Source organism: Cryptotermes secundus, unplaced genomic scaffold (assembly GCF_002891405.2).
Source record: "Cryptotermes secundus unplaced genomic scaffold, Csec_1.0 scaffold39, whole genome shotgun sequence".
In the NCBI taxonomy this organism is placed as follows: domain Eukaryota; kingdom Metazoa; phylum Arthropoda; class Insecta; order Blattodea; family Kalotermitidae; genus Cryptotermes; species Cryptotermes secundus.
Genome location: NW_019723904.1, coordinates 632459 through 654385, shown reverse-complemented (window position 1 = coordinate 654385; position 21927 = coordinate 632459). Strand labels below are relative to the sequence as shown.

The following is a 21927-nucleotide window of genomic DNA, read 5'->3' as shown; positions in this document are numbered from 1 at the left end:
CGGCTCATGTCCGTGGTCTGTGTGCGCACTTCTCCCCTCTACTGTCTCTACTGTCCCCCTCTCTCCTTCCCCTCCTGAGCCGAATTAGCGGCCTAACGAGTGGAGCTAAGGGCTCTTGGCTTCCCAACCATTGAAGGGGTAGGTTGTTCTCTTTTTGGACCTCCGGTCGAGGTCATCCTCGACCGTCCAAATTGATTTCTCTACGTGGTATTCAATCTTAGAACAGCGAACTCTGCAATCATTCTGATACAGGTATTTACACCATGTTTGTATTCTTTCTTTATTAATATATTATATCTATTCTTTGTTAATATTTGAGTTGGTTATTTCTGTTTGGGTATTTCCACCTTGCTGATTTCTTTGTCCTCCCCTGCTCACCCTGTCCTGTGATTACGAGAACCCATACGCACCCTGAAGGATCCTCTGAAGGGGACCTACGCTTCAGTGCACGGCTTAATATCGGCTGTATTGCATTGAAAACGATGTTGGGAAAGCTGGATTATCGAAAAGTCTGTTCCTGGTGGGTCCGCAGATGTTTGAACAAGGCCACAAAAGTCATCGAATGAAAGTCTGTCAGGGCCTGTTGCACCAGTTTGAGGCTGAAGGTGACAAGTTTCTGGAGAGCATTGTCACCGGAGATGAGACGTGGTGTCACCACTATGGGCCGGAATCCAAAAGACAGCCCATGGAGTGGCGACATCCGGATTCCCCAAGAAAAAAGGTTCAAGACATAGCCATCGGCAGGGAAAGCGATGTGCAAGGTCTTTTGGGATAGGCGGGGTGTGATTTTGTTGGATTTCCTGGAGCCTGGTGAGACTGTCAATTCTGGATGCTACAAGACGACGCGGACTGAGCTAAAAGCCCGCATTTCCCGAGTCAGGTGAGAGAAGCAGACAACCTTTCGCTTGCAACACGATAACGCTAGACCCCATACCAGTTTGGCGACCACCGCGCACATTGCAAAGTTTGGCTGGACTGTCCTACCACATCCACCTTATAGCCCCGATTTAGCACCTTCAGGCTTCCATCTCTTTGGGCCTATGAAAGACGGACTACGTGGGCAACATTTTCCAGACAACGATGCTGTCATTACAGCTGTAAGAAAGTGGCTAGCCTCTGCTGGCGCAGACTTTTACAACCGCGGCATACAGGCTCTTATTCATCGCTGGCAAAAGTGCATAATGAATGGTGGTGATTATGTGGAAAAATAATTGTAAGTACCTGAAATCTTGCTCTGTTTAACTGTGTTGTTATGCTTTCTTTATCTGTTGTAGTTTTCATTAAAAAAATAAGAGGCATTATTTATGGAACGCTCCTCGTATAAATGTATGCACAATCCTAAATAATTATTTCTTAAATGTTGTAAAATCCAGTGTACATACTTTTATTATTGTTATGTGCTTGATGTATATTGAGTCTTCACCTCCTGCATTATGTAACTGAATGTCGCCTTCGTGTGGTACTTATTGAAACACCCAAGAAAGCACAGTCCTACATCACATACCTTGGATTTCAGTTTCGTTATCTTCCAAACAACGTCTCATTGCCATTGTATGATGAAATGAATCTACAGTGTTTGAAATCACTATGAACTCACAGAAAACTTAATGCACTCTGTATCTCAGCTACAATGCAAGCATTTGTTTGTGACTATAGGAAGAGCAATATTCTGTTGCAGCTGCAGTGGTAGGGGCTTGGCCCAGAAGTAGGAAGCAAGGAATATTCCCTCTAGCCTTCTTTGATATGCCATGCTTTCACTTGTCTCTCCTTTAGTCAGAAGACTCAAATAGCTGAACAGTGTAACAAAGATGTGAAACTTGCCAGCGGAGAACGAAATGATTTTGTTGCTTCCAACTCTCTTATGGCACCAGAGAATGCAAATATAGTCAGGTGTTACAATTAGAAAGTACTTCATAACGCAGAACTACTGTGTGAAGAAGCAGTAATGCCACTCTTACAGTATGCATCAAAGTTTGAAGAAAAAAATTAAAAATAGAGTAATAACATTTTTGTCTAAACATTTTCAAATCTTATGTTATAATATGCAACGCTGTGTTCTTTGCTGATAAAGGCAAAGTTAATTCAATTCATTTATCATAAAATTGTATTAGATATGCATTTTCAAATGCATGCCCCCTAATAGGAACTGGCATATGTACGCAGAGCAGCAACAGTCATTTAAATGTGCACCACTAGCAGGCATTAAAATAAGCTCCAGGTATCACCATTGCAAAAGTCTGGCATTAGAGGTTAAACAGCATTAGTTGAAAGTTAAGTTGTCAGTTTTGCTGGCATTGTAGTCACAAAGTTAAGAGTCTAGTTCTTTATTGAACCAATTGTATATGCATTCATAGTAGAAAATGTTGGTTTTTATGTTTCAGGTGTTTTGGTTTTGATGAAAACTTTTAAATAATCAGACAAATATGGCATCCTCAGATTTTAATGGTGTTAAGGATGGAATGCATCATGGTAGAATTCCAAATATTTCAACTGCAGATAGTGTCAGCAGCTCGAAATATCAAGGAACCATGGCTAAACTGTCCCAGAAATTAATATGTAGGAACAGTTCCAGTGACTGTCCAGAGAACCCATCTCAGTCGGATTTATTTTTGCCACTTCAGCTGCGTTCTCTTGGTGGCTCATCAAGGCAAGCCCGTAGTAACTATGAAAGTAATTATAAACAGCATACAAATAAGAAGAACATAAACTGTCCAGTAAAGACTTTCTCACATGCTTCAGCTAATAAGGCATTTCCCATGAAAAGTCCAGGTAAATTAGGGAAGTATCAGGGTGTAAGACCAAAAACGTTTCCTTTGGATGCAAAGTTGTCACATAATAAGAAACATGCAAAAGCAACCACTGGAGGAGCTGGAGCCTGGCGCAGACAAGGAAGTGTGTGTGAAGGTGGTAGCATCAGAGAACGAAGCCCTAACAGAGGTATGTGTAGGAATTCGAGATATCAAAGCTTGAACAGAGGAGCACAAGACATAAAATCTAGTTCCTCACAGAAAAAGAATGTGAGAAAGGAAATTGGAAATATTCCACAAAATATGTTATGGATGGTTGATTTGTCTGAACTGAGTGGTCTAGAAATTGTTGCCAAACTGGCCAACAGTCATTATGATTTTCAGAATATATTGAAAGACAGAGACAGATTGAAGAGGAGGCCAGACCTTTTGGTTTTAATTGTGAAGTTGCTGGCAAAAGTTTGTGATTCAGATTTCAGAGAAAATAAATCTTCTGTTCTTGCCCAGGCATGTCATCCAGAGTTCCTTGATCAGCTTGCTGATTTCATGAGCGATCTTCCACTTCATGATGACAAAAATGCATTCAATGTTGATGATTTTCTCTTAAATCTTCTAACATTTAGTAAGGAAGTTATGAACCTGTTACCAAATACAGCATCAGAAAGGTTCAGGAAAGTTTTCCTTTTTGTAGATACAGCTATAAGAGGATTTGAATTGTATAAGAAAATGTCTGTCAGAGATGATGTGAAGGAATTGCATCATATTCTTCAGTTACAACTGAAAGAAACTGTAGAAAAAACTGATGAAAGAAAGTTGAAAGTAAGCAGCAGATCAGAACTTTTGTCACTGCAGGCACCTCCAAATGATTTTCATGATATTAATTTGATCCCAACATCAGAAGATATTTTTTCTGGAAAAAAAGCATTTGTGAGACCAAATTTGGTTCTTGGAGCCTACACAAGTGTTGATCATTATCTTGATGTACAGTTCCGCCTACTCCATGAAGACTTCTTGTGCCCCATGAGAGAAAGCATTGTAGAATATGTTCAAAAACTTGAATCACAGAAGTTGCGAAAAGGAAAGCAAATTACAAATGTTAGGCTGTATCACAAGGTAATGTTCTTGTATCCAAGAGTGGTGACGGACAGACTTGGAATTGTAGTGAATTTCGATCCAGAAAGACGTTTGAAGAACGTGCAGTGGAGACACTCCAAGAGATTCATGTATGGCTCTTTGCTATGTTTCACTCAGGACAACTTCAGGTAATTCATATAATTTATACTTTTTCATGTTGATAGTGCTTATCTCTATCATTTATATCGTATAATCTTAACTATAGACATCTACAGAGAGACTTACTTGACAGGCCAACTCTCCTGACCTTACCGTCATCCTCTTAGGCATCACTGCCCAGAGTCTAGAATATGCCACGCATTATAAACATGCACATGCATTTGTAAAGTAAACATTTTTAGAAGAACCCAGCATCATAGTAGGTGGTCAGAATGTCTCTTCTGCTCTTACCAAATTTCAAGACCCTTAGAAAGATTATTTGACACTAGTTCAAGCTCAAGGATAAGGTTAGATGCAGTTGTTTTACAAAGTTATGCTTACGTTCAAGCTACTTGTAGGGATTGTTTGAATACACTTTGCTTTTTAGGTTTCCCCACCTTAAGCCAAGAACATACACTGGGGATGTCTGAGAACAGGAAATGGAAGAATATTCAGACAAAAAGAGGCAGTAACAGAAAGCTGGACAGAATTCCATTATGCAACCCTTCATAATTTGCACTCAATTTAATCTCCTCATAACCACTCCACAAATGAAATTTTGATTTATTTCTGTCATTCCCAAGTGTTTTAATTTTGCCACATCTTTGTAATAATTTATTAACCATCATTATATGGGGGCACGCGGTAGCTTAGTTGGTTGAGGCACTATGCTATAAGCTGGAAGGTCGCGGGTTCAAGTCCCGATGATTGGATTTTTTCAATTGACCTACTCCTTCCATCCAAACTATGGGCCTGGGATCGACTCAGCCTCTAGCAGAAATGAGTACCAGGAATTAATTAAATAATTTTCCTTGGGAGTAAAGCGAGGCTGGTGCATGAGGCTGACAACCTTAACGCCATCTTCGAGCCAATTGTCTAGATAATGTGAGTCCCTCAACGTCTCACAATCCTATGGGCCTTGACGTCCTGTTACAGGGATAACTTTATTTTTCTTTTACCATCAATATATTATGGTTTTTGCCCTTTATTGTGGTGCTGAAACAGGAACATAGCTCCCACATAATCAGTAAAAGATGGTAAATTAGTTTATCTATTCAGACCATTCTAAATGTGAGGTATGTTAGACAGTGTTACCTATGAGAACATTGCGTTAGAATTAATTTAAACACGTCAGTCATCACTAATTTTGTGAATGTAACAAATTCAAGAATGCTATATTCTACTTTGCAGCTGAGTCACTTAGTTTTGAAATCGAAGATTAACTGATGACTCACATTGTACACCCGTATTCTCTGCACTATCTGATGCACAATATTTGATCAGTAGTCTTTAACTCTTATGGTGGAATCTCGACTGATAATCTTCAGTAATTTCATCAGTTTGTCCTGAGATGAGAATGTTGGATTCACTTGTGTAATGTACTTGGCGAAGGAATTGTTGCAGAAAGTTTTGTCACTCTTTTTTTAGAAATAGGTACAAACAGTAATGGATACGTCCCATTGCTGTGAGGAATCTTCCTTACTCCATATGAAATGAAAATTTTCTGCATCTCAGAACATGTCACTTGCATGAAATGATTTTGTAAATTTAATCATTATCTGCCAGTATACCTTATCGTCAGCAATTTTAGTGTTAAAAAGAACAGACTTGAGTACTTTTTAATGTCTTAGCTGTATGCATTTAAGATTTTGTCTGCCCCAAGAAGATTTTTAAGTCATTTTCTAAATCTGCATACAGTAACTCAGAACAACAGCTAATGAAACATATCCTAGAAAGACCATTATGATGTGGGTTGTAATGCCATGCAATTTCTTTGTATATGAATTACACTACAGTACAACCCAGAAGAATGTATTCTTCATAGTCACTGCTATAAGAACCTAAAATCCAACATCATAGAAGATACTGCAGTAATTTGTTATGCTAGATAACCTTAATGCCATCCTCATCACATGTAATAAAAACACAATCACACCTGCAACAACATTAAACAGTTCTGACATATAACACAAAGCCTTGGTGTTCACTATTATGGAATATCACATAGGTAAGTCCTACACTTGATGGCTGCTGTCCAAAGTTGGCTCCATAGATAATATCAGCCTACATAAAGAACTTAACAGTGTCATCATCATGCCTGAAATAAGAAAGAGATGATGAGGTTATGTATAGCTAAAAAGGTGAAGTTCATCCTGTGCTTAATTATGCACCACACCATGAAGATATGGAGTGGAGGAATAGCGTCACCATTGCTGGCCTCAGCACTTGGTGGATGTGAGCCGTCAACATCACGCCTCAGCAGCTTTGCCGTTGAAGAGAGCCCCAGGTATCCTTTGGATAGGAGGCTCTTTGGGCACAAGAGCCAGCCTAGACTGACCTAGACAATGTCATGCGCTTGCTTGAGAGAGAAGCTACATGCATACACATATGTGCGCGCGCACATTGCACTAGTTCAGACTAATTAGAACTGAACCCTAGTCCAAATTATAGAAGTGTTAACTGAAAATATATCCAGGAAGTTATAAAATATATTTCGCTTGTGTTTTTAGGCAATACGGCTTTATTTTGAAGCTTCGAGTGCATGTCGTGAAATAAATTTACTTGTCGTAAAATGTAAAAAATCTAAGTTTTGACATAAGTTATAAACACACAGTTAAGTAGTGGCAGTGTGATCATCAGGATCATAATGCGCAGCAAAAAACAGTTGACCTAGTTATCGGGAATTCCGAGTTAGAGACATTTAACTGTGCGTGTTATAATTTACATTTCTATTCAATTATTCTTGGGTATGTAATGCTAGAAAGTTCCCCCCCCCCTCTTCATTCATGGCAGTTACAGGTTGCAGGTTACAGTAATAATAGCAGCAGAAGCACGGGAACAAGCAAGTCAGTTCTCAGCAGGAGATAGGCACAGGAAGTTCATAGTTGAAGAAGAATTAGAAGTCGACCTGTGAAGACATAACGAGTGATTAGAAGACTATTAATATGCAATATTTGGAGTGTGTAATTCAGTGAGATTATTATAGTTCCTGTGTTATAAACCCATGAATACTAGTGCAGATAGACTAAAGAGGTTTGTATGTAGTGATTGTAAGCAGTGGTGCAATAATTAATTGTAATTATGACCTGGAGGTGGTTAATGAATCTAATTACCAATCTGAATCCTGTCTTTAATCACTGTGACGCATGACAATATTCTTAATAGGCCCCTGCTTAATAACAACAACGTTACATGCAACACATTTGCATATTAATGCTGAGCAAGGAATTACAATTTTTGGTTTTAATTTTGTTTTAATTTGTTAGTATTCTTGTTATGTAGTAACTGATCAGAGTGTATGTATTCACATATATGGATGTGTGCCTTGCTAGTGGCTGAATGGGTGGGTGGATTTTCTTCACATTTGATTTCCAAGAATTTTTCCATCCTAATTCTATGCCTGGTGAATCTGAACGTTCCAGCTCAGAAATAAGGGCTCTTCAAATAGGCCACAAAATACAAAATATGATTTTCTTGAAAAGAAGACTAATGATGTTGATTACATTTTAGTACTTTCGTTTTGGGAACTATCTCCCAAACTGCATAGATAATTAGTTACTATAGGATTCTGACGATGGTGTATAACACACTGATATGTTGGGATTTTGGACTTTATCCATCGTCCTGGTTTTTAAGATAACTAATAAAAACACTGGACGTTTGTCCAGTGATTGAGGCTAGCTCTTTCCAACGGACCCAACAGAATAGGTGTTTTCCTTCACCTGAGGACGGAAACAGATCCAGTTTCCGAAACGTCGTGTTTTTATTAGTTATCTTAAAAACCAGGACGATGGATAAAGTCCAAAAACCCAATATATCAGTGTGCATAGATAATATCTTCAGGAAAGTAACTATGCACACTAGGGACCCAAACACAAAATGTCAGTTCCTACTCTTTTGCTCTATGCTTGGTGTGCTTCTATATGACTCTGGAAATGAATTGTGATTGCTTTTTAGCTTCAGAATTGTATCATTACTGTAACAAATTTTGGACATGATTTACAGAAACATGATCTTTGCAACTGTTGTTGAGAGAGCGGAAAAGGAGTTGCAACAAGGTCAGCTTGTAGTTGAGCTTTGTGTTGGATCACAGGTCCGTGAAGATTTATTCAGAACAGAGTATACAATGGCAGAGTCTGAGGTATATTTTGAGCCATATTTTCAGGTGAGTAGTTTTTAAATGTTGTTGACTAAAACTGTTGTTCTTTTAGTTTTTGTGAATTGACAGTAGAAGTTTATAAAAAGAAAGGACCATGACAAGGTACTGAGCTGGCACATTTTCTTTATGAAGTAGAAAGCTGTGATTCAGCGGTAAGTTTTGCTATTTCTGATGAAGTGCATATGTCAGATATCAGAAATTCTTACAAAAATAAGTTTTGATAAAGGTAGATGATTGTTGTTTCATTAATGTACATAATATTATATTGCAACATACCTATTGCACAGTGTATTGCAATTTCAGCACTCTTTCTTTGCCATCTAATTGCAGCTTCATCCATATATAAAAATTAGCTCTTTGAAGGCTCTTTGTCTCATTTGTCAAACACCGCATGTTTCAGCCTAACTGGTGATCATCAGGTGAATAAGATTGTAGATGAAAATTGCTTCTCTGCTGATACACTGTTGTATTTTGCATTTCACAAATAATGTAAAATGCTTATAAAATATTTGAAGTTATGTTTTAGATTATTATGTAGTGGCCTCCGTAGTCTAAAGGTAACGTTCCCACCTCATTCGTAGGACGCGGGTTCAAATACCCGGCGGAGGTCATCAAATTTTTAAGGGCGGAAAAATTCAGGGAACAAGTCCTCCGGGAGGGACTTTAAGCCGTGTGTCCCATGTCGTAACTTTACGGCACGTAAAAGAACCTCATATCTCCAAAGGAGATCACTGAGCCAAATTCCAGGATGTTTCCCGCCCAACAATAGTCTCTAAGGCCTCTGATAGATGGGAGAAGCATTATAGACATCGCTAAGCAAGTGGAGGCCGAACTCGCTTGCTCGGCGGGACTGATGGTATGCACCATTATCAGTAGGGTATGGAGACTGGTAGAATATCATAGAGGGACGCACAGTGGACCAATACTGGTCTAAGTGCATGGGGAAACCCACCCTCTCCAATAACTAACTAACTAGATTATTATGCCATAGTTACTTTTGTTGTGCACTTTTGTTTTTTTTCTCCGACCTGTGCTTTATGCTTTGTACATCTGTTCCACCTAAATGTCTAAGTGAATCAGTAGGAGCAGTGTAAAATGAAATTCTGTGGCTGTGAAAAGACCCACACTTGTATGTAGGAAGATGCTAATAGTGAACCAGTGGAAGCAGTTGTAATGTGAATGGGAACTATGGCTCTGAAAAAGACCAGGCTTGTATATTTACATTTTACTTTTTAGCCATATTTCTAAAAGTGTGCTCCTTTTCAGTGCCACTGGTTTGAATTCAGTTTACACTGTTCCTTCAGGTTTTTTTTATAGCATTTTCTACAGGATTCCATATGACACTGTTCACATTGGATCACTCTTGGCCCCATTTCTTGTCCTCCTTTCTCCATATTGACCATTTTTTCCAAGCTTCTTACTCTTATACCCTGAAGATTGAGGCAACAGTTTCATCCAAAATTTTGATAAACATCTACTAGAATGCACAAGGCTATATCCTGGAAGACAATAATCATTAGGACATTTCCATTGAAAGCCCTTTATGCATGAGCTCTGGGTGTTGGTATCAAAGTTCATCTGGAATGATGGCATGCCTGTTGAGCTTTCATTTGTTTGAATCCCATAGACTCAGTTTCCTTCCCCCCAAATTACTTACCATCAGTTAAAAATTATATAAATCATCTTATACTCCTGTCAGTTCCAAACATGTGTTCCAGTCTTGGTATTTTCAAAGTGTTACAGAATGAGGTACTATCTTCGGGTATATGGCACCACGTAAGATGATGGTACTCTTCATAGTCACTGCTGTGGGAATCTCAATTCCAATGTTTCATTTATTCATATCTCATATCATTTCTACAATCTTTTGACCTCATAAATCATATAGAAACGTGTCTTGTTGACGTAACCTCATTGTCGTAGGTACTCAAAATCTTTCAGATTCTCAACAGGTTTATGTAAGATTGATACAGAATTGAATATTAATTCTTTGTTCTGCAAGTTTTGACAACAGACATGTAGGTAAAACTAAACAGTGTCTATCAAAGAATGGAAATAGCTTGAATCTTCTTACAGTATAATTAATATTAAGACATAGGTTTATTTTTATGGTGACTAAATTTTTTTTTGCCATATAATCTGCCAACACAACTGCATCTCGAAACTTGGATTAGAACTCTTGTTGTCTAGTCCACATATATTTTGGCATTCTGTTGCATAATGTATTACAGTTTGTTGCCCATGTATAGTCCATCGGAGTGCAAGGTACAGAAAAACTCACATACTTACAGTCAGGAAAGTTGGTCTGTATGTTGTTCACTAATTAGATAATGAACTCTCATAAAGTATATGGTCCATGAAGCACAAGAAATAAGAAAGTAGCTTGCCATCAGTCTGCAGACTTTGCCAGACATCATATGTTGCCTAGGCTCAGGAGTTGAAGAAGTAGGAAAGTTAGCTTGCTATCGCAGAAATTATCTCAGCAGATGGTTTGAATCTTGGCTGGAGTCCACTTGGATCTTCAAATAGGTTATGATCTATTGTGATGGACACACCATTCTTAATTATTCTCAGATGTCAATAAAGGATGCGTAATGTATGCAGTTGATATATTATTATTAAAATTCTAAGAATGATTACTGCACCAGGACTTTCGAAACAGATGAATAGCAGTTTTCCCAAGAAAATGTTACTCTCCAGAGTTCAATATTAAATGTTTGGAAAGAGTTAATGCTTTTTGGCGGTACTGTACACAAGTCCATTGTTCATTGTCTCCTGCTTGAGATAACCAGACACCCAAAAAATTAAATCTAATTTTCTGGTTTAAAATCTTACCCTTGGATCTTTGATCTCCTGTTTTTCAAAATCCAGTAGATTTTCAGTAGAGTGAAACAACTGGTTTAGGTACTCTCTTTCTCAAAATTGTATGAAGTTGTTAAAGCTACAAGAGGAAGTGTATAATATAGATGTCAAAGATTGCCTGACACTGACTGGTTTAACTCACAATGTTACACAGTCTTTGCTGTTGCATAATAGCTAACCATCACCAGGTGTCCCATTTGAATCACACCATATCATGTATTTCCAGGTTCTTAAAGCTCTGAAGGATATGACAGAACATGAGTTTCCAATGAGGCGCTATATTGTTGAAGCACAAAGAGGTGGTCAGCCTCCAGCCTATCTGATGGCTGATCCTCCAGTTCAGTATACGATAGAACCTGGATTCATTTTTCCAGTACTGTCACTTGATTTGTGGCCCTCTGCGGAAGAACTTGGTCTAGATGACTCTCAGTACCAAGCTTTCAGATTTGCCTTGACCAAGGAATTTGTTGTTATTCAAGGTAAGAAACTAAGATGAACATTTCAGCACTCTTCATGTAGAATTAATCATTTGGCATAATTTTTAACCAGATTAACCCTTTCAGTGAATAAACTTTTAAATATTTAATGATTGGGAATGAGAGTTTGCATGAAATTAGTAATGATAATGGAGTTAGAGTAGTAAACTTTGCACATCAAAAATCTTACTGTCAAAAGTACAATGTTCCCACATTGTAACATCCATAAATTTACTTGGACATCTCCTGATGGGAAGATACACAATATCGACCGATAGGAGACGGAATTCAGGTATACTTGATGTCCGATCATTCAGGGCAGCAGATTGTGATACTGACCACTACCTGGTGGTGGCAAAGACTGGCAGTGAGGAAACAAAGTATGTGCAGAGTTCATGTGGAGAGGTTCAATCTCAAGAAATTAAATAAGGTAGAGGGTAAAGAGCAGTATCGTGTTGAAATCTCAAATAGGTTCGCAGCTTTGGAAAGCTTGGACGCTGAGGTGGATATTAATAAAGCTTGGGAAACTGTTAGAGAGAATATCAAAATTTCTGCCAAGGAGAGTCTAGGTTATTATGAACTGAAGAAGCATAAGCCATGGTTTAATGATGAATGCTCAGAATTACTAGACCAAAGAAAACAAACCAAATTGCAATGGTTACAAGATCCAAGCGAAATACATAGGGATAATATGAACAAAATAATATGCGAAACCAGCAGGCATTTCAGGAATAAAAAGAGGGAATATCTGAAAGACAAAATTGATGAGCTTGCAATGAACAGTAAGAACAAGAACATTAGAGACTTGTATAGAGGAATAAATGACTTTAAGAGGGGTTACGAACCTAGAATAACCTGAATAACATTGTTTTACATAACCAAAATAGCTCTAGGCATTTTGTGAGGAAATTCAATAAAGCTTCTAGAAATGAGTTCTTGACTCAATTAAGTTATGAAACTTGGGATAGCATATTTGTTGATCAAGATATTGATTCAGTTTTCAACTCATTTCTTAATACTTATTTAAAAATATTTAATTTTAGCTTCCCTAAAAATTGTGTAACCTTGAATGCGCAGAAGAAAAATTTCAGACAAGGTGGTGGGTTCGAGGGTGTGAGAAGTGACAGGCGGCCAGTTGCTTGTAAGGAAGAACGAGTGTTAAGAAACTCCTCCCACCACAAGCTATGCACGGGATTTGACTAGGAATGCGGGCCTTGTTCGAAGTTATGTGACACTGAACAAACTGACAAAAGAGTACTCTCTTCCAGGATGTGACACCCTGTGGTCTGGTAGAAGTTTACGAGCGTTTTGGAAGAAAGTCAGTGAATTCCTACAAGACTACATGGTTTCTCATCTGAGAGTACTCATTATCATCACTGCTGTGGGAATCTCTTAAAACTAACATATTTATTGGGTTCAATTTGATGTTCTCATGGTGGTGACTATGAAGGGTACTATCTTCTGGAATGTAATGCTGTGTAAAAGTAAAATAAGAGTAAATTTGTTCCTGTGCTTAACGAGTTAAGCACTACACCATGAAGACATATGGGGGAGTGGATATATAGGTCCATGTTTTCTTGAACTTGGCACCAGCTGGAGGTGACTGGTCAGCTTCGCACCCCAGCAGCTTTACACCTGGGAAAAGAGCCCCCGATACTCATTGGATTGGAAGCTGGGTGGGCCCCAGAGCTGGTCTGGATGACTTGGAGAGACAAAACTTCTTGACTCTACTGGGACTTGAACTCTGACCCCTCAGTCTTCCATTCCATAGCCAGGCGTCATACCAACTGCGCTGCGTGCGGTGGTGTAGTTGGTTGAGGCATTATGCTACGAGCTGGAAGGTTGTGGTTTCGATCCCAGATGAGGTCATTGGATTTTTCACCTTAATTAATTCTTCCAGCCACAATATTGCCCTGGGGTCACCTCAGCCTCTAACATAAATGAGTACCAGGAATCTTCCTAAGGGGTAAAGGGTGGCCAGTGCCTAAGGCTGACAACTTCACCATCATCTGTCAGCCTTGACATCTCAACACTATGGGCCTCCACGGCCCGCTACAGGGATAGTTTTGCCTATGATGCTGTGTAGTCTGGTAAAAGTTACTAATATTCCTCTAAAACATCAACAAACTTCTACCAGACCACATGGCATAACATCTCAGGAGATAGTACTATTTGAACCCCAACATTTATGCATTTCTTTGACATTCATGATAAGCGCAGTACTATTTTAACCCCAAAATATAAAAATTGCTTTGATATTCATGATAAGCATATATTTTTATTTAATGTTATGTAGTCTGGATTGTGAACCTCTGTGAAGCCAATATGAATTTTGTTGTGCTTTTAATCAGTTCCCAGTTCTTTTAGCTTTAACAGTCATGACATGACCTATTGTAGGCCCACCTGGGACTGGTAAGACTTACCTGGGATTGAAAGTTGCTGGCACCCTGCTGGAGAACCTCGAAGTTTGGCGTGCACAGAGACATCCTATTTTGGTTGTGTGCTATACTAACCATGCTTTGGACCAGTTCCTTGAAGGAATTCTTCAGTACACCACAAGGATTATACGAGTTGGTGGTCAGTCGAAGTGTGAAAAACTTAATTCATACAACCTGAAAGAAGTCAGACGAAATTATAAGAAGGAAATGTACAGGTATGCTTTAAAATTATGATACATAAAAGGATTTTTCACAGTTTCTGTATACGTAGTAAAATATTGTACCTTAATTTGAGGGTAAATATAAATTTCAGATATTGAAAACTAGTTTGTAAACAAAGTACAGAGAGTTAAAATTAGAAGGAAATATAGCAACACCGTGAATAGAATGGGTACTTTGTCTGTATGTACAAGGTGGTTCAAATATGACCAGGACTGTTTTTTTTTTAAACCAAAATTGCCAAACACTTACTTGCACATGTCAGTCTTCAACGTACTCCCCTCCGCAGTCAGCACATTTTTTCCAACGTTTTGGAAGCATCCTGATGCCCTTTTCAAAAAAGTCTTGTGGTTGGTGGCGTATCCACTCCCGAACATTCTGGATGATGGCGTCGTCGTCCACAAACCGCATGCCTTGCAAGTCTGATTTGAGCCTTCCAAACAGGTAGAAATCACTTGGTGCCAAATCGGGACTGTACAGCGGATGTGTCAGAAGGTTCCATTTCAATTTCCGGAGGGTTTCCATTGTTTTGGCCGTATGGGGCCATGCATTGTCTTGAAGGAAGGCTACCCACTTTCCACCTCTCTTCCGCTTGGATCGGATCTTTTCTTTCACGTCTGTTGCCAGGAGGTCTGAGTAATAAGCTGCATTGACTGTTCTGGCATCTGTTAGAAAGTCTACATGGATAACCCCCCGACAGTCCCAGAAGAACGTTGCCATCACTTTTCCTACTGAACGGCTCCTCCACGCCCTCTTGGGTTTGGGAGAACTGGTATGCCGCCATTCGCATGATGATTGCTGGGACTCAGGAATGAAGTAGTGCACCCACGTTTCATTGGTGGTCACTATAGACTTCAAAAAGCATCACCCTCGTCTTCAAACTGCTGTAGGAGACGACTGGCAATTTGCATGAACACCATTTTGTTCACATCCGTCAAAGGGCGTGGTACCCACCGAGCATTCACCATGCGATAGTGTAGGTGATATTACACGATGTCTTCTACGCTACCAACACTGATGGACAGCATAGCTCCAAGTTCCTTGATAGTGATGCGCCTATTCCCACGAATAAGTGCATCTGCACGATCAATGTTTGGCTTGGTGATGGATGTTCGCGGCCGACGATCATGCGGTTCATTCTCCACGCGCTCTCTGCCCTCTCTGAAGCACTTACACCACTCAAACACACGGGTCCATGAGAGACGCTCTTCCCCATACTGTTGTTGGAGTCTGTGGTGAATTTCAGCGGGTGGGACGTTTTCTCCAACGAGGAATTTGATGACAGTGCGTTGTTCCACGCTCCGCGGTACCTTCTGTACGCTCATCTCTCTAGCAACTCCCAGACAGCACTGAACAGGTTCTAACCCTAACAGGAGGGAGAGTGGAGGTTGTGGCTACAATCTCTCAAGGTCTCAGAGCTGCTGTGCAGTGCTGCTTGTTTACAAAAAAATCAGTCTCGGTCATATTTGAACCACCTAGTAACTTGCTCATCTGGCAAGTCATTTGCAGTCAGCAGCCATATTAATATCGGTACAGTAGTATTGAAGGTCCTGCTTGCTGAGGCAGTTTTTTTTTCTTGCGGATTGAATTTATAACTCAAGCAATGAAGAATACAATTCAATAATGAACTTTCATAGTTAAATCCTTCATAAGTAAGAAGACATATACAGAAAGTAAATCTGGAGGTTCATTTACAAGAAGAGGTTCCTATAAAATTGTGTATATTGAAGCTTGTGAAAAAGTGGCAGTTTACACACTAGTGTATGACAAGAAGAGACGATTAAAATGGAATATCCTAACTGAAGAAGAAATTCAGGATATTCAGGCAAGGTCACTTTGGCAGTTTGTATGAAATAGAGTACATTATTGTATCCTATTTACAGTGATCAGTTGTAAAATTCTGTGTAATTGGAGATATATAGGAGAGTCAGCACCAAATATGGGGAAAACCTGTGCACTGTTCCATCTTTGAGCAATCAATAATTTGCAGCTGTGCTTTCAAAAACAGATGTTTCTGCCTCAGTTGAACACACTGTATTTGGACCTACTAGAAGAGATTAAAGTAATAAATGGAATTATGTACTGAAGACCTTTGTGCCTTATACTCCTCACTGTCTTGTAAGGCTGACCAATATAAGGAGGTTTATATGACCTGATTTTGCATTGACATACAACTCAGTTGGAAGAAACAAATGTATCTAAAATTGTCTTGAGAAAATTTCTTAAAATGGAACCGTGTCAAGGGTTGAGATGGAAATGGTTCTGCCAGTACAGTGACTTTGTTGTGTACTGTATTTTCAGCTTCTGATACCAGGCAGTTAATTATTTAATATACAAGTATGATAACACATTTATTCCACATGGAGGGTGAAACAAAATTCACATACAAGCTGTACATAGTGTTACTCATAACTAAGAAAATAACCCAGAAACGTTATAAAGTATATGTCCTTAGATGCTTAGTTTCTGAAATACGTCACCATCACGTGGGGTAACATACTTCTCATTGGTATTCTGTCTTGACGATACATAGTGTGTTATGTGTACTTAAAGCACACCACGGTGCACGGCAGGGGTTGGTTGTGGGCATGGGTAATCCTCAGTCTATATCTGCAGATGTGTGTATTAAGTCGGCTTCAGCATCACCGTTTGGCCTAGAATTATCAGAGACATTGTTATGGGCCCCTATCTCCTACCTTAAAGTCTGATTGCTCAGCAGTATCGTGACTTTCTGGAAACTGTTCTTACGGGGCTGCTTGAAGATATACTTGTGGCTGTGAGACAGAGGTGGTTTCAGCACAGTGAAGCTCAAATGTGACATATCCAAGAAGGTGGATTGGATGTTGAGGGCCATTCGCATGCCCTCCTGTCAGTTGATGGATCTAAATTTGATGGATGTATTCCTGTGGGAATACTCGAAGCAGCTCATTTACACAGTCCATCCCAGGGCTATAGAAGATCATGTAGCAAAACTTCAAACTGCTGTGACAGTTGTTGATGCCAACATGTAAAGGCATAATATTGTATTTAAGCATCCTGTTGCACTTTATACGATATATGTCATAAACTCCGTCTTAAGTGCAACACTATATTGTAGTTCTTTTGTCTTGCTTTTTTCTACACTACATGTTTCGGCCGCAAACGGCCATCATCAGGTGTATACACTCAGTAGCTGTTCCACTGCACTTAGTTTAAAATTTAAAAACACAAGTCTTCCCAATTGTTCTTTTCGTCTTAGCTATCAGGTTTCGATTTACTTCTCTGATATCTGTCTGATTTGTACATTAGCTTTGTTACCTACACACGTTAATTTTGATTATTATGGACTGGCACTTGTAAAGTCTTCAGTTCTAATTTTAAAAATTCCTTTAAAATTTCTTTTTTCAAATTTTTAAACTTTAAATTCTCATGGTTACTCGCCCTATGTCTATAGTGCTGTAGCGGCTACTTCTTGTTTTCAGCACTATTTAGGTGTTATTCTGTGTAGGCTCACTGTGTGGATGCTGCTGCTTATCTTTACTACGTGTGCGAATTAGATTCTGATAAATCAAAACCTGATAGCTAAGACGAAAAGAACAATTGGGAAGACTCGTGTTTTTAAATTTTAAACTAAGTGCAGTGTAACAGCTACGTGAATGTATACACCTGATGATGGCCGTTTGCGGCTCAAACATGTAGTGTAGAAGAAAGCAAGACAAAAGAACTACAATAAATTGTTGCACTTAGGACGGAGTTTATGACACATATGTAAAGACATGTTCAAGAGAATTCTTTGCAGTGCACTGCCATCTGCCTTGAAATGGATGAAGGCCACTTTGAACACCTATTGTAACTACAAGGCACCTTTAGTTTAATCATGTGATAACTCTCGACATTAGATGGTGACATATAGCTCGAATACTAAACTTCACACAACATACACAGTAAACTATTTTCAATTGTTTTAAACAATGAATCACGCTTTAGAGATCTTACATGTGAATTTAATTTCACTCTCTGTATGCGTGCATTTTGTGATATACAATATGTGGAGCAGTTAATGTTACAGTGTCCATAGCTGCTTATGCTCTTGGTCTTAGTTCTCTTTTCTCTCATTAAATCGCAGCTTGCTTATTGTACTTGCCTCTTATCATGACTTCTGTACACTGCATTGAATTGAGAAGTAACTAAGCAACTAACTTGCTGACAGAGTGACAGACTGTCTACACTGACTGTGATACTGCTGCCTGTTTACTTTACTTTGTACTGAACTGAAGTCTGAAAAAAATCAGCAAGTTCATTACCTGCCTGAATTGAACCAAACTGGGCTCTCTTGAGAACTTGACAACTACATTTTATAGGTGTATCATCTGTAAGGAAATTTTTAGCAAATTCATGGGTGCAGAAGATATTTTTGTCAAATGAGCGATGTGCATACACCAAGCAATACAGACCCTCCACCCCGAGTTCCTTTGACAGTATGTGTAATACAATATGGCTTATGATGGACCATGAGTATGTCTTGATGCAGGAATCATGATCATTGTAGTAGTTCAGAACAGGATTAGAAGATGTTAGCAGTAAATAGCAGTGAGAGGTAAAAGGGTGGGGAGGCACCTGTTCAGATTCATGCATTAGAAAAAGCTAATCTCTCACTGGATTAAATGATTGAGACTAATTCCATTGTCCAGTGATTTGATATGAATTCTTTCTAACAGACCAAGCTAAGCAGATGCCTCCCCACTCTCACTGGAAGACAGAAACAGATCTAGTTTCCAAAATGTTGTGTTCTTACAGAATACTATACAGTGGACAAGCCCAGAAACTCAGTAATCTTGATTATAGCATGTATTATGAACTGTTAATATGATATATTCAATTTTAGCTTAAAATATTTTTCAGTTATTTTTTCATTGCTGGAAGTGTGTATGGTTTGAGCAGTGAAACATCCCTTCCATTTTATCAGTTCTGGGATTAGCCCCCCCCCCACCTCTTTGTTGATATCCAAAGAATTTAAAATGGTGACATGGTTAATAATTATACAAACTGGCATTGTAAATTTTAGAAGTGGGTGAGTGGTTTTACTTTTTGAAAAGTGGACACATCTCTTGAGTTAATGTTTTGTAGTCTGCAGACTTTTATTTTACAGAAATGCTGATAATGTGGATGAAGAAGAAATTTTCACACATATGAAAAACGCTAATAATCTTGGAAGGGATATTCATGCTAGAATGAATCACATGATGAAGGGTATCAAAAGGATTCAGATAGATCTGGAATTGTTGGAAAAGAATGATGGCATCATTTCACTAGATGCCTTGTACTCACTGCGTGTGGTTAACTCCGATTACTACAATTCCTTCAGAGGTCAAGATACGGAAGAGGTATGGCATTTGTTGTTTGCTTGACCATATAAATAGTATTTACTTAGGGTTCAGCTTATTTACAAGCTCATTCATGAAATATCAACACAAAGGTTGACATGGCCATCTGGGATTTAAATGATATTGTGTAAGCCTCCAGGGACTGATAAGCAAGTGATAAATGAAGTTTTTGCTTTAAATGTCAATTAATTTCAAAGTCCTTGCATTTTAAAGCCAAGTTTTCCATAACTCCTACACCCTCATTCACCGGAATGCTTAAAACTCTGATCCTAGTTAGGACAAGGAGCATGTTATTGTCCAGTTGAAAGCTTTTAAGTAGGGTTTTAAGTTTATTTCATAATATTTTAGGGCACATTCACATATTGACCTTGGGCCTTACTTTATGGTAGATTTATTATTAGTATTCATAAGGTCCTAGGTTTCATCCTGTCACCATCATGTAAATCGCCAACAGCACTGTATTGATTGTGATTAAGAGAGATTGTAACCAAACTGGGAATAAATCCGATCATCTCATCTAGAACCCGTTATTTTTGTCATGCGTACCATTGTAACATGAGCTACATGAGTTAGGGAATGATCTGCTCTGTCAAGCCTAGACTGACAGAGGTGTTATATGTATTTTACATACATATGTACTAGAGTTCATGTAAAACTGTAAATAGTAGGTATCCACAAGGAACCAGACTCTTGACAACTGACCATGTAGAATGCTGATGTGTAAATTTGTAAATGTAGGTGACGTACTATTGGCTATGACTGCAGTAAATGACAGACCCGACCTCTCTTCAGATAGGCTGACCCATATTAACAAAGCCACAGCTGTCTGACAGTAAATCTGGGGTTTGATACCAAGACTGATTGGCTGACAAACCATTGGTCGTAACGAGACTTGGACTCTGACTTAGTGAGTGCTGTAGTAAGAAGCAGAGTGTGGGAATTAGAGGGAGAGATATACCTGTAAAATAGTTACAGTTTATAAGGGTTTAGTAAAATCAATTACTGATCAAATCCCTGTGTTTGTTCAATAACACATAACAATAATATTAATGGTTAGAAAGTACAAAGGTGCGTGGACTCAAGTGTCATAATGACAGTCTATGTCCATTCATTGTTGGAAAGGAGACAGACACATGAATAATTTAAAAGTGAAGGGTAAATAATTATATATGTGTATATAAGAACTAACATGAAGTAGAATGACCCTTGAGAAGCTAATAGTCATGCAGCAGCTCAAAAACAATCGATCCTTTTATATGTTACCCAGAGATCATTCCATGTCCACAAGAGGCTGCCACTGGTCCTTTTCCTAAACAAGATTAAGCGATCCGCATTTTCATATTGTGTTTAAAATCAGCTGTAATATTTTGGTCTTCCCTTCAGGTTTTCTGAAATCTTATATTTTGGTAAATAGTATATATCCAGAATTATATTTTCTATTGTAGGTATTTGTAGAATGGCTGCTTTCACAGAAAGAGTACAATGATCCTAATTTCATTATCCATGTCACACATGATTATAACATGGCAAGTGATGAGAATAATATTGTTAATGAGGAAGTAGATGTCATTGAAGAAGTCACTGGTAGAGCTACCCGGGATATGCATGAAGGTTACGATCTTGATATGAAAGATGTCCAAGGAATACTTACATATGCTGATAGTCTGGGAATGCTGATGCAAAAGAAAAGAGAATTGGAAAAAGAGAGGACTGCGTTGATTGAAGAAGGAAGGAACAACTATCAGGTACTTCATTCAAATATGTGGCTTTGTGAGGGACGACTCTCAGATGCAGTTCATAAACTTGAACGATTGAAACAGCGTTTGAAAGAGAAGAGGACTCCAAATCAAACTGAAATTCAAAAACTACTGCAACAAAGAGATGTATGGAGACTGAACTTCAATGACCGATGGGCATTATACTGGTAAGAAATGTTTATTTTCTCAGTTTTAAGCAAGTGCATTATTGTTTGTTGTGCAGTGTTTGTGTTCGTCCGTGTGTGTGTGTGTTTTTTTTTTGCGTTGGAGAAGGTATGTTAAAATATTTAGATATTTTGACGTGAATACTTGGACATAATTTAACACCTTAATTAAAGAACTCTTAGCACAAGTTGCTTCATCTCTGTAACTTTGCTACAGGATACAATATCGCGTAATGTAACAAATTGATATGCACACCATGCATCTTTATCCATTCAGATTCTAAGGTCATTTTAATTTTATTAATTTTAATCAGAAATAATACATTTAGTAACTGATTAAAGAAACTAATTTTATTTTAATATTGTATGTGTTTTATTTCTGTATGCATTGAGTAAAGTAGTGCAAACAGTATAATGTTTTTTACTGATGTTGAGAGGGGCCCAGTTTATGGACATCAACTGTCCTANGT

General features: G+C 38.5%; 1 protein-coding gene across 7 annotated transcripts in view; it reads left to right on the top strand.

Moving 5' to 3' along the window:
• LOC111861906 (NFX1-type zinc finger-containing protein 1) overlaps positions 1–21927 on the top strand; it is an 80432-nt gene that overhangs the window by 12082 nt on the left and 46423 nt on the right. For 5 of the 7 annotated variants that reach the window (XR_002842351.2, XM_023846853.2, XM_033750494.1 and 2 more), the window contains exons 2-7: positions 2382–4009; positions 8025–8184; positions 11267–11519; positions 13914–14169; positions 19302–19536; positions 20982–21460. Coding sequence is in view for 6 of the 7 variants with exons in the window: in XM_023846853.2 (XP_023702621.1) it covers positions 2424–4009; positions 8025–8184; positions 11267–11519; positions 13914–14169; positions 19302–19536; positions 20982–21460 (2969 nt within the window). In the remaining variant the exon portion in view is untranslated. Of the gene's footprint in view, positions 1–8; positions 253–2381; positions 4010–7332; positions 7363–8024; positions 8185–11266; positions 11520–13913; positions 14170–19301; positions 19537–20981; positions 21461–21927 lie in introns of those variants that run through there. The other 2 variants (XM_023846852.2, XM_023846856.2) reach the window with 2 other exon arrangements.